Source organism: Cyprinus carpio, chromosome B3, assembly GCF_018340385.1.
Source record: "Cyprinus carpio isolate SPL01 chromosome B3, ASM1834038v1, whole genome shotgun sequence".
NCBI lineage: Eukaryota > Metazoa > Chordata > Actinopteri > Cypriniformes > Cyprinidae > Cyprinus > Cyprinus carpio.
Genome location: NC_056599.1, coordinates 4,725,968 through 4,739,968, shown reverse-complemented (window position 1 = coordinate 4,739,968; position 14,001 = coordinate 4,725,968). Strand labels below are relative to the sequence as shown.

At 38.8% G+C, this 14,001-nt stretch overlaps 1 protein-coding gene across 3 annotated transcripts in view; it reads left to right on the top strand.

Annotated features, from left to right (window-relative positions):
- Positions 1 to 3,855: 3,855 nt before the first annotated feature.
- Positions 3,856 to 14,001, top strand: part of LOC109072670 (endoplasmic reticulum metallopeptidase 1-like) — a 25,188-nt gene continuing 15,042 nt past the window's right edge. For 2 of the 3 annotated variants that reach the window (XM_042721171.1, XM_042721170.1), the window contains exons 1-4: positions 3,857 to 4,263; positions 6,937 to 7,220; positions 8,891 to 9,018; positions 10,072 to 10,177. In XM_042721171.1, coding sequence (XP_042577105.1) covers positions 7,178 to 7,220; positions 8,891 to 9,018; positions 10,072 to 10,177 — 277 coding nt within the window. In that variant the 5' untranslated portion in view covers positions 3,857 to 4,263; positions 6,937 to 7,177. Of the gene's footprint in view, positions 4,264 to 6,936; positions 7,221 to 8,890; positions 9,019 to 10,071; positions 10,178 to 14,001 lie in introns of all 3 variants that reach the window. The other variant, XM_042721172.1, reaches the window with a different exon arrangement.

Sequence of the window (14,001 nt, the reverse complement as noted above, 5' to 3'; positions counted from 1 at the left end):
TGCCGAGATAATCCATCCACCTCACAGGTGTGGCATATCAAGATGCTGATTAGACAGCATGATTATTGCACAGGTGTGCCTTAGGCTGGCCACAATAAAAGGCCACTCTAAAATGTGCAGTTTTATCACACAGCACAATACCACAGATGTCACACCTTTTGAGGGAGCGTGCAATTGGCATGCTGACTGCAGGAATGTCCACCAGAGCTGTTGCCCGTGAATTGAATGTTCATTTCTCTATAATAAGCCTTGTCAGAGAATTTGGCAGTACATCCAACCGGCCTCACAACCGCAAGACAATGTGTAACCACACCAGCCCAGGACCTCCACATCCAGCATCTTCACCTCCAATATCATCTGAGACAGCCACCCGGACAGATGCTGCAACAATCCCCAGACAGCAAGCAGTTTCGGCCCAGAACCGCCCCACATCTGGCCTGCATGGATTTCATGCGGGCCAGATCTGGGCTAACACTATGTTGCTGTCTGGGTCGGTTTGCATAACCAAAGAATTTCTGCACAAACTGTCAGAAACTGTCTCAGGGAAGCTCGTCTGCATGATCATCGGGGTCTCGACCTGACTGCAGTTTGTCGTCGTAACTGACTTGAGTGGGCAAATGCTCACATTCGATGGCGTCTGGCACTTTGGAGAGGTGTTTTCTTCACGCATGAATCCTGGTTTTCACTGTACAGGGCAGATGGTGTTGTAGATTTTTATTAATCAAACTATAAATTATTCAAGTAAATTATCCAAGTCTAATCAATGGGAATATAGCCATTTATTTGTTAAATTATTCTACTATTGTAATCATCTGTTCCGCCTGCATGTATGGAAATCTGTGTGAGAATGGAATGTGCAGACATATGGTGAAGCACATGATAGGCACACAATGGGCCCTTATTTTCACAGAACATAACATTAAGGCCTTAGGACTGCATCATGATCCCATAATAGATATGAATGAAATGTATTGAACACGCCTAGAGAAAAACTGTGTATAAGAGGGTACACAAAAATATTCGGGAGATGGCTCTGCAGAGTTTTCTTGGCTTTATTTTATTTGAAGAATAAAGTCTATCTTCTGGCATCAAACCCCAAGATTCTGAGAATGATTCCTTACAGCACTAGTAGAAACCACCACAATGGCAGACAGCGTGTATGGCGTCGTGTGGTTGAGCGGTTTGCTGATGTCAACGTTGTGGATGGAGTGGCCCATGGTGGCGGTGGGGTTATGGTGTGGGAGACGTATGTTATGGACAACGAACACAGTTGCATTTTATTGAAGGCATTTTGAATGCACAGAGATACCGTAACGAGATCCTGAGGCCCATTGCTGTGCCTGACTGGTTTTCGGAACCCCCCCCCCCCCCCCCCGGACCCCCCAATACAGTAATACTGCACATTTTAGAGTGGACAGCCTAAGGCACACCTGTGCAATAATCATGCTGTCTAATCAGCATCTTGATATGCCACACCTGTGAGGTGGATGGATTATCTCAGCAAAGGAGAAGTGCTCACTAACACAGATTTAGACAGATTTGTTAACAATATTTTAGAGAAATAGGCCTTTTGTGTACATAGAAGAAGTCTTAGATCTTTGAGTTCAGCTCATGAAAAATGGAGGCAAAAACAATAGTGTTGCATTTATAATTTTATTCAGTATATTTGTCTTCTTTTCTCTGTTTGTCGTCCGGTCTACTACATCCCTACGTGTACATCCTGCCTGTCCGTCCTGTATTTACCCTGTTGTGGATTATTAAAGCCTATTTGCATTCATCTTCATTTTCTTTGTGTGTTTAATTCCACCGTAGCTGTAACAATAATCTATCGTACATTTTGCAAACAATAGTTTTAATTGAGATATTTAACCAAAACCACAATTTTTATTGCCAACACTGTCTTTCTGTGGCAAATGTGGGTGCAGTTTCTGATGTGTGTTGCTTGTCAAAGTTTAAGTGGACATATTACATTAAATATTCTATTTATAACAAAAATATGAGTTGTCATGATTTGGTAAGTATATATTTACCGAAACCATGACTATTTCATATTTATTTCATTAAAATCATTAATAAATGATGTAAATAACTCAACCCTGTCACAAGTTTACAAAATGCCTCAAACATATGATAATAAGTCTGCACCACTATTAAAGAGACCTGAACTATGTTATTTCTGGTAAATAACTTTAAAATCCATTTTTTTATAAAATATCTTGCATTTTAAGAAAAAAATATTTTTCATAAGAAAGGAACACAAATAAATGCTTACATTATTGTCAAAAACCACAGACACTATGCACATTTTGTTAAGACTTTAAAGTACAAACTCCGTGAAGTGCCTCAGGAACATGACAAAATGTCATGTCCCATTATTTTATGCTCAAAAATATTAAAATGAAATAGGCCTACTTATTTTTATTCATTAGAATGGGCATACCAAAGTATTGAGAGAAGCTTCTAACAATTAATTTTGGTGAACAATCACTTTAGAAACTCTGGGGAACTGAAATATTACTGAATCACAGGAATGACCCAATATTTTCAACGTCAAACTATATTCATACTTATCAATTAACATTTACATATAGATTTAACTCTGTAAAGTATAACACAGAACAGCAATAGGTCCAACAGATATTCTCCGAAATGCACCAGGGTGATGCGGAGGAGACGAATTGCTGAATAAAGTCAGTTTTTTTTTTTTTTTTTTCGCACAAAAAGCGGATGAACCAGTAACCAAAAAAGCCCATAGACAGGTTATTGCTGTCATGATAGCACATTCAGTTAGGGAAAAGCAAGTATTATTGTTGTGAAGTACTTATTTGGGGCTGCACTAATTAGGTGAACCGGGAACACTTCCCATAACACCCGATGTACTTGCTACATCGTTAGAAGAATGGCATCTACGCTCATATTAATCTGTTTCTCTCTTATTCCGAGGTCACCATAGCCACCAGATCCAGTCTGTACCCAAGTCAGAGGGTCACATCAGTCACCCGGATCCAGTATGTATCCAGCCCAGATGGTGGACCAGCACCTAGAAAGGACCTCTACAGCCCTGAAAGACAGCGGAGACCAGGACTAAAGCCCCAGAGACAGATCCCCTGATAAGACCTTGTCTCAGACGACCACCGGGACAAGACCACAGGAAACAGAAGATTCTTCTGCACAATCTGACTTTGCTGCAGCCTGGAATTGAACTGCTGGTTTCGTCTGGTCAGAGGAGAACTGGCCCCCCGACTGAGCCTGGTTTCTCCCAAGGTTTTTTCTACATTCTGTCACTGATGGAGTTTTGGTTCCTTGCCGCTGTCGCCTCTGGCTTGCTTAGTTGGGGACACTTCATTTACAGCGATATCGTTGACTTGATTGCAAATTATTGCACAGTTACTATTTAAACTGAACTGAGCTGCATGATGACATCACTGAATTCAATGATGAACTGCCTTTAACTGTCATTTTGCATTATTGACACTGTTTTCCTAATTAATGTTGTTCAGTTGCTTTGACGCAATCTTTTTTGTTTAAAGCGCTATAGAAATAAAGATGACTTGACTTGACTTGGGGCTGGTAAGTAAAGGTTTGCAATCACTGTGGCACATCCTGTTAGACATACATCAATTCAGGTAATATAGTTTCGTTTTAAAGCGTTAAAATGTTTTTACTTTACATACTAAAACTAGTGTAGAAAATGGCAAATGTAAATTATAAAATTGCATTTTCATTTTGCACTAAATGTTGTACATAGGCTATGTATGGGAAAATGTAAATTTAAATACAGAAATTCATTTCCATTTTACATATTGCATTGTGATTTTGCAGCCCATATGCTTCTATATATATTCGTGTCGCCTCTAGACTGGCCTGTTCTGATGGCTCATACTGTACCTCCCCTACTGGACTCAGCAGAAACAACAGGGGCGTAAAAAGTGTTACAACTGGCTGCTCCGCGTCTGAGCCTCTCTCTTCTCGTTCAGAGCACAATGAGCGATCCAGAGATGATTGAGTTCAGCGAGAGAGACTCTACGGTCCGCAGAACCAGAGCTGAACAGAACCAGCAGCAGCAGCAGCGGGACAGTGATGAGGAGGAGGCCGCGCTGAACGCGCCCCAGAGCCGCGAACACAAGCCGCTGATGGGCGAGAGCTTGCGGTGATTCTGCTGCTCGGCTTTGGGTTTCTGCTGTGGATCGTGGTTCTGATCTCATTCCAGCAGCTCATCATCAGCAGCAGCAGCCCGAAACACTTCAGCTCCGTCCGGGCCAGGTACACTTTACCACAGTCAGTTCACGGCACTGTGATGTTTACTATAGTAGACTATTGCGTAATCACCATACTTACACGTCACTATAAGAATACGGTAATAACATGGTAAATCACCATAATGCAATGGATACAAATAATAACAATAATAAAAAAATTAAAATACTATAGCGTTTTTATATTATTTCATGATTGTCTATGGTTGTGATGGGCCCCAAAAAACTTTTAGTAGACGATTAACAATAAGAAATGTAATTATCTTTGTGTGAAGGCTATTTATTTTTTTATTAAATTATAAATTAAGTGTTAATAATATTTTTTTATTATTTTTTTTAATGAAATATAAACAAAATAGATATTTGTTTACTGTAGTTAGCACTGTTATTGATACCCTGGTTACTTATCTTTATTTGTAATTTTTTATTTATTTTTTTCAGTAGGGGAAAAAAATATTTATAATCAGAAAACATGCCCATGTATGCTTTTATTTAAATGCAGTTGTATCAACAAAAAAATAAAAATAAATAAAAACACACCCCCCCCCTCACACCAAAAAATAAAAAAAAAAATGTCCACATATAAAAATTCACACAAAAAACTCCACACATACAAAAAACAACAAAACTAAATTGAAATTTTAAAACAAACCCCAATCAATCAAATGAATAACAAAAATGAAAGAAATCTCATGTAAACAAACTAAGGCTTTGTCTGTGGTCTTTTTCAATGTAAAAATGAGAGGCAACTGCATTTTAAACACAACACAATCCAAACAAAGAGGCTTCATACATCCAGCACGAGCAGTTTTTAATCTAAATTGGATTGTATAATTTTGAAATTTGAAGCCAAAACCAAATAGTCTGAGTACTGTTTTACATAAAACATCTGCACGAAACAGCAGCGCTGCGGTTATGAACACTTGCCTGCTTTAATATGCATTATACAGAGGCCAGATGAAAATAAAAGTTAAATAAAAATAAAATACCATCTAAACTATTCTGAAGCCCGCCTGTTCCCCTCAGAGATACATTCATATAAACTCCCATACCAAATCACTTGCGTTTTTTACAAGTCTCACGAGTCCAAGTCAAGTCCCAAGTCTTTGTTTATGGGCAGTGGCTATTTGCACTGAGTAGATGCTATATACACTACGTGCAAAATAGCAATAGATAGTATATATCGGCACCCTTGGTAAATAAGAGTATTGAGCTTCACAAATTGGTGAAGTGGCTTTAAGAAAAGAGCTAGAGCAGTGAAAATTCCCATTTGCACCATCAGGGCAAAAATTAAGAATTTCCAATCAACAGAAAATGTTACAAAACTGCCTGGAAGAGGACGTGTGTCTATATCATCCTAATGTGCAGAGAGAAGGAGAGTTTGAGTGGCTAAAGACTCTCCAAGGGTCACAGCTGGAGAATTGCAGAAAATAGTGTCAGGGTCAGAAAACCTAAAAAAAAAAAAAAAAAAAAAAAAAAAAAATGTCAAACAGAACCTACATCACCACATGTTGTTTGGGAGGATTTCAAGAAAAATTCTCCTAGCTCATTCAAAAACAAACTAAATCATATTCAGTTATCAGCCATGACTGGAACTTTAAATGGGAATGGCTTCTATGGTCAGATGAAACAAAAAAAAATGAGCTTTTTAGCAGCAAACACTCAAGATGGGTTTGGTGAACACAGGGATAAAAAGTACCCCATGTGTACAATGAAATATACCGCTGTATTTTTGATGTTGTGGGCCTATATTTCTGCTGGAGGTCCTGGACATCTTGTTTAGATACATGGCATCATGGATTCTATCAAATACCAACAGATAAAAAATCAGTAAGTGACTGACTCTGTTAGAAATCTTATAATGGCCATGTTTGCATCATCCAACCGTACAATAATCCAAACACAAACCTCAAAAACAACACAGAAATGGGTCACTGAGCACAAAACCAAGCTTCTGCTATAGCCTTTCCAGTTCCCTGACCCGCACCCTATAGAAAATGAGAGGAGTGAACTGAAGAGGAGAAGCTGGGAATCTAAAGGGTCTGGAGTGATTCTGGATCAAGGAATGGTCTCTGATCTCTTGTCAGGTGTTCTCTAACCTCATCAGGCATTATAGGAGAACATTTAGAGCTGTTAAACTGGCAAATAAAGGTTTCAAAGGGTATTGAATAAAAGGGGGCCATTAATTGTGGCCAATGTGTATTAGAGAAAAACATTTATTTCATAATGATATTTCCCCGTATTTTAAATTCTTATTATCCAATGAAATTCTTATTATCCTAGGCGCCCTAGGCACCTGCTTAGTTTGCCTATATGCATGCACTGGTTCGGTTCCTGTGAAAAACTGTTCCCGTGGGTGGAGTTTACGTGAATAGTCATTAGTTCCCCTGTTGTGGGCATGTCCTTGAAACAAGGAGCAAACGAATGGAACTGAAAATATTAGTGCACGATCCTCAAATCGCTACTTGTTTAATGGGTTATTTTGAACAGGTAATGAAATGTCAATGTACAGCACTGAAGCATTAATTGCAACAGTGCCAAAACAATGCAGTTTGTGTAATATGATAAATCGTCTGTAAGCTGTTTAGCCTGATTGAAATAAAAGTAGAATAAAAACAGCACAGAAGCTGCACCAGCAGATTCGTGCTCACATGTGCAACACTGTTATTTTGTGAATCAGGAAGCATCTGGAGCAGATCACAAGCATCGGGCCGAGGACCGTCGGGAGCCCAGAGAACGAGAACACCACAGTCAGCTACCTGCTGGATCAGATCGAGCAGATCCGGTCTGAGAGTGAAACCGGACCTCACTCCATCACGGTGGACATCCAGCGGCCCAGCGGCTGCTTCAGCATCGGCTGCTACGACCGTATAACCAACATCGCCGTCAAACTCCAGCCAAAGACCAGCGCACAGCACTTCATGCTCGCGAACTGCCACTTTGACTCAGTGGCCAACAGCCCCGGTGTGTTTCTACAGCGCTTCATCAACGCTTCAGTCTGCTGTCGTCTACAGCTCAGGAGACACTGAGTTTATAACCTATGCTTTAAAGGGGTCATATGATGCGATTTCAATTTTTCCTTTTTCTTTGGAGTGTTACAAGCTCTTGGTGCATAAAGTAGATCTGTAAAGTTGCAAAGACTAAAGTCTCAAATCCAAAGAGATATTCTTTATAAAAGTTAAGGGTCAACCACACCCCCTGAAATGGCTCGTTCTAACATGCTCCTACATCTCTACGTCAGTATGTGGGAAGATTTGCATAACATCACCTAAATGTTCATGCAAAGAAAGAAGGCGTAACGTTCATTCTCTCTGTTGACTGAACATTGACTGAAGTGCTAAAAGAGAACCGATGATGGGCTGTGCATGAGCAGAGCAGCTGGACTGAGTCTCGTTCTGCTGGGAGACACCATCACAGTATGTTAAGGGGCGTAAAATTTCCGTCACACGTTTGAGGCATTCAGCCAATCACAATGCACTGGATAGCTAAGCCAATCATAGCACACCTCGCTTTTCAGAGCGATGAGCTTTGCAAAAATCAGCGCGTTTCAGAAGGCAGGGCATAGAGGAGAAACAATAATGTACAGTGTGTGGAAAATAATGTGTTTTTTGAACCTTAAAATGCATAAACACATTTAATTACACCAAATACACAAAATAATGTTCTTTTTAGCAGCATTATATGACCCCTTTAATGAAGTTATGCTCATTCCTTAATTCCTCTTTTGGAGCTTGTGAGAATCTCAGTCACGTCTCATTTAAGTTCAGTTCGACATTATGTGTTAAGTATCAACAAGATGCTACTAATTTCTAGCAGTGAGTATTATGAAGCTTCATTAGTGAGAGTTAATAAAATGTTATTACTCAGAAGTTGCTCTTTTATAACTTTTGGGACTTAATTGAGATGTAATTGAGAATTGAATTAAGTATTTATCTTTGTCTCAGATGTTTCTCCTTAAGTAGGAAAATATATTTAAAAAGTTTTAAATGAGTCTGTCACCATCATTCAGAGTCTAAATGACTGTGTAAATTATTAGATGAGACGTTACTGATGTTATTGAGATACCTGACTTTTTACTGCAGACATGAGCAGAAAATGCTCCATATTTCTTCATTTGTGACCTTTTTTCTCAGTTTTGTTTGTTTTGTTTGCTGTGGTTTGAAGTGTCAGCGATCAGATAGAGCAGTTCTAGGTTTTGTTGTGTTTGCTGTTCTTTGTTTGTGTCAGATGTTGGTTGTATCTGGATGGACGTGTTACATTATTCGCATTATTTATGGATATAGTATTCTGCTGTCATCTGTCCTGTAAAATCCTGATCATTAGAAAACCAGGAAGTGAAACAGCAGTAACATTGATGTGTGTGTGTGTGTGTGTGTGTGTGTGTGTGTGTGTGTGTGTGCAAAAAGATGCGTGTTTATTAGGCAGCATGTGATTTTGGGTGTTGTTGTTCTGTCATGTTTGGATTGATGTCAAATCCCAGTCAGTTGTGATTTGGGATTGGGTTTTAGTACTGCATTTGACTGACAGGATTAAATTGTATTGTAGAAATTGGTTTTATGTATTTGTACTGCTTCATTTTTTTCTTTGGGTCATGTTTCTAGATCTGTGTGATTAATAATGTGTGTGTGTTTCAGGAGCCAGTGATGACGCCGTCGGCTGTTCGGTGATGCTGGAGGTTTTACATTCTCTAGCGAATCTCTCCACGCCTCTCAAACACGGCGTCATCTTCCTGTTCAACGGGGCCGAGGAGACCATCTTGCAGGTGAGAGGTCACGGCACAGCTGACCTTTGACCTCAGTAAGCATGTGATCATCTCACTGAAATGTGTTCAGCCGGTTTGATGTAAATCACTCATAACACTTTCATCATTCATGGCCTCACTAGCTATGTTTCCATCCAAAAACGCAAATTTAACTTATGTGCAAAACTGGAATATCGCATAAAACATTTGTGAAAAGCACTGTTTCCATCCAACGAGTCAAAGAGAAAAAATCGTCACTTCCTGATAAACTGGCACTAAATATCTCTAGGAGAAGTCACTGAATATAATAATTTGCATATGTAATAAATGAATTGTGCTTCAGAGAGAGCAGACGTAACACAATAAATGTTGTCATTGCATTTAGAGGTGGATGCCTGCTGTTTGGGAACACAGTCATGTCAGACAGTAATTATACAGAAATACTTTGATGACAGACTTTCCACATTTTTAGAATTTAGAATGCGCAGAATTTTAGATTTTTAAGAATGCGTATCTTGGCGTTTCCATCCAGCGTTTTTTTTATGCGATGATCCAAAATGCACAAAAAAATAGGTGAATGGAAACATAGCTACTGTGTGTCTGCCACACACCAGGGCTGTACAAATAATTGAATGCTAAAACCAGGGCCGGTTCTAGACATTAGGAGGCCCTAGGCAAAATTCATGTCTAGATGCACAACTTTTTTCACTTTTTTTTTTTTAAAAATCTCCTTCACGTGCTTTCAGATGGAGCGCCATTTACTACACAGAGCCGTAATTCACTGTCAAACTACGCAATATCACGTTCAAAGTCAAATGCAATTCATCTGCGATAATGAACGTGATATTGGTTATTGTGCTTTGTGTAATAAATGTCGCTCCATCTGAAAGCACGTGAATGAGATTTACTACTAATCACAGAACCGGCTTTACTGACTAGATGTGCAAGATCATCGCATTTGATTATTTGCACAGCCCTACCACACACTCACACATACTCACACTCTCTCTCTCTCACACACACACACACACACTCATGCATGTAGAGGTCGAGTTTGATCTCCATCTCTCTCAGGCCAGTCACGGCTTCATTACCCAGCATCCCTGGGCTCGGCAGGTGCGAGCGTTTGTGAACCTGGAAGCAGCAGGAGTGGGAGGGAAAGAGCTGGTGTTTCAGACAGGTGTGTATCTGAGCTCAACACCTAAAATCTGCTCTGTTGCTGGCAGAACAAGTTCCAGAGTTAAAGGAATAGATCAGCATCATCATCATGTCATCATTTACTCTCACTAAACCAGCACTTCTCAACCAGTCGCCTCCAGAAGATAATATAAGCATGACAGTCAGCTAAAACCAGGGCCGGTTCTAGACATTAGGAGGCCCTAGGCAAAATTCATGTCGGTGGCAGGGCCGGCACCAAGGTGGGGTATTCGTGGGCTGTACCCCCCCAAACGAGTTACTGTGCCCCCCATCCTCTCCCCTCCTTGCTGAACATGATCGATTTCGAAAGCAAAAGTGAAACCATTAAAACAGTGCATATAAGAAAGTGATCACAGTTTGCACACTTCCCACATTTAAATGCAGAAATTTAAATGGCCACCCGATGGAGGTGCCCTGGTGCCAGCTCTGGTTGGAGCCCCCAACCCCCCATATTTGGCTGTATGTCACTTTCACAGTCAAAATTTTTTGAAACAATGCTATTTTAAATGTTTTTGAAGAAGTCTCTTATGCTCATCAAGACTGGATTTAGCATATTTGATCAAAAATACAGAAAAAAAAACTAGAATATTCTGAAATATTATTAAATCTTAAAATAATGGTTTTCTGTTTTGCTATGCTTTAAAATATAGGACTATTTCTGTGATCAAAGCTGAATTTTTAGCATCATTACTCCAGTCTTCAGTGTCACATGATCTTCAGAAATCATTCTAATATGATGATTTATTATCAATGTTACTTTTCTCAGCATGATACTTTTCTCAGGACCTGTGATACTTTTTTTCAGGATTTGTGAATATTAAAAAGATGTTTATATATATATATATATACATATATATATATATATATATATATATATATATATATATATATATATATATATATATATATATATATATATTTAATAACAATAATAATTGTATAATAAATAATTTATAACAATAAAAGTCTTTACTATCACTTTTTATCTTACCCTTTTTTAATTAACACATCCTTGCCGAATATTACAGGGTTTTTTTCTCTTCTCCATATATCTGATCAAATAAATGCAGGCTTGATGAGCACAGAAATTTCTTTCAAAAACATTAAAACACACAAGTGGAACAGAAAGACACAGTCGCTGCTAAGCAGAAAATATGTTGTTTAGTTAGTTGAAACTGAAATTATAAGTGATAGAGCAGTAATCCTGCTCATAGCCTTGAAAAACTGGCAGTACGGTGAGTAATATATCATATTGATATATCATACCATGATCGATCTTGAAGACATCCACGATTTACTTTTCAAGCGAATCGAAGAGATCCTAGGCCCTCATTTATCAACAATGCATAGAAAAGGTTCTATATTTCATCATACAAATGAAATTTAGAATGTGTTTCAGTACAAGAAAATCCATATTTATCAAACGTGTGCATGCAGTTCTTATGCACACGAGTAAGCAATCATTGTTGATAAATCCCACATGTGTGTAAGTACCGTGCTCGTTCATGTTCATGGTCATTTGCATTCGGAAACACCTCCAATGAACCATATATGGTGACAACACCTCCCTTTATAAATCACATGAATGTATGTGTCCTCACCAATATCATGGCAAAGAAAGCGGTACCAACTGAGTAGCCATTATGTTCTCTTTACTCTCAGTGCGGTCTTGAAAACGCATTCTCTGTGGAGTGCCAAGTCTTCCAATGACGCAAGATAAGCCATAGCACAGTCTGAGACAAACATTTGTCACAGCTGTCTTTTATAGAGTTTGACACCAGTTACACAACTTGTCTGTTTCAAACTAGACAAATGATAAATTGAATGTTTTATAATTGAAGGAAACAAAGGACATATGTGGATCACTTAATGCATACTGTGTCTGTGACACTCTTAAATGCTTTTTATAGTATCGCTCTCCTACCACTAGATTCTCTGTGTAAGCATGCTCAGAGGTGTGCTTATATTTACATATATTTCTACATACAAGTACAAGATGGCAGATCCCACACTTTGCATGAAACTCTTCTTACGGACTCATTACGCACTGTTGATGAATGAGGGCCCTGATCTTTTATGTCCTCATAATAGTAATAAAACTACAGCAATGACTGCCTACTAGAACACTATAGGCTTGTTTGAGATGCACCTCTCCTCACCTGAATTGTAGGCGAGAGCAGGCAGCTGCAGTGAGGGGAGGAGTGAAATAAATGCAGTCAAGACGGACATTTCTGGGCCCTTATTTATCAACAGTGCGTACCCGCAGATGTGTGCGTAATGAGTGCATAAGAACAGTTCAGACAGGACCACATGGCAAGTTACTTGAGTTTATTGAAACACAATTTATCTTTGGCAGTATGGTTGCTTATGGGGGTTCTTGCTCCAAAATTAATTGAACATTCAAGAGCTTTAACATCAACCCCCCGGAACCATCAGCTTGGAAATACATCGACAATTAAGACACTTAGTAATGTCTTTAAAAGTGAACAGTGGTAATGGTGTAGATGTGGCAGTGGGATGTCTATCCTGTAGCTTGTTTTCTGAGGATGAGTGACTCTCAGCAGTGAGGTCCATGCCGGCCGGGACTCGAAAGCCTGAGTGATCTGAAACAAAAGAAGAAGACAACCAGAAGGTGCACAGTAATATGCTCATGCTTATAATGGGGAGGGAGGGAGGGTTTGTGAGCAGTTTCAGCATACTTACCAAGCAATCAGGAATGACTGGAAATGACATGTAAATGCAGCGGTTACAAAGAGCAGGAACCTGTAGCAGCTTGTTTCCACCACAGAATAAAAGGGTACTTGCAACCTTTTTATCTCACATTTCAGAAAAAGGTCAGATTTGTGAGATGAAATTTGCAATTGGCTTTTTAAATAAGTTTATATCTCACAGTTCTGACTTTGATTCTGTGGTAGAAATAAGCTTTCATACTTAAAACTTCTGGAAGGCTAAAGTTTAATTATAAAAGTTTAATTATAACTATTTACTCACTTTAATCTAGGAAAACTCCAGGTGTCTGTACATTTTAAATAAATAAATAAATACATACATACATACAACCAGAATTCCGTAAATGTTGGGACGTTTTTTAAATTTGAGTAAAATGAAAACTAAAAGACTTTCAAATCACATGAGCCAATATTTTATTCACAACAGAACACAGATAACATAACAAATGTTTAAAGAAAGAAATCTTTACAATTTTATCCACTAAATCAGCTCATTTCAAATTTAATGCCTGCTACAGGTCTCAAAAAAGCTGGCACGGGGGCAACAAAGGGCTGAAAAAGTAAGACATTTTGAAAAGATTCAGCTGGGAGAACATCTAGCAACTAATTAAGTTAAATGACATCAGGTATGTAACATGATTAGCTATAAAAGGGATGTCTAAAGCCTTCTACACACTGCACGATTTTAGCAATCCTAAAAGATCATCGCTGGTCACACTGTGCAACATGGATCTAATAAACCTGGGTACGACATGCATGTAGACTGTACGATAATGACACCTATTGACTCATAGGCTACGACGCACATTTCTATAGAATAATAAAATGTCAATGCTAGTGGTAAACAAAAAAAACATAATGAAGCACACTTTGACAGTTGTAGTTTTAATGTGTGCTGAAAAAAAGTGGAGCTTGAGGTAAGCAGTTTTATGTTTTAGCGTTGATTTCAGGTTGCATTTTTATTGGTTAGTCAGTAAACGTGGGTCATAACTGCAAACACACTGTGTGATGATCATGCTGAATTTCTGACACTGCCAGAAAATTACTGTAGGCTATCTTTGGATGCAAGACTGTGACA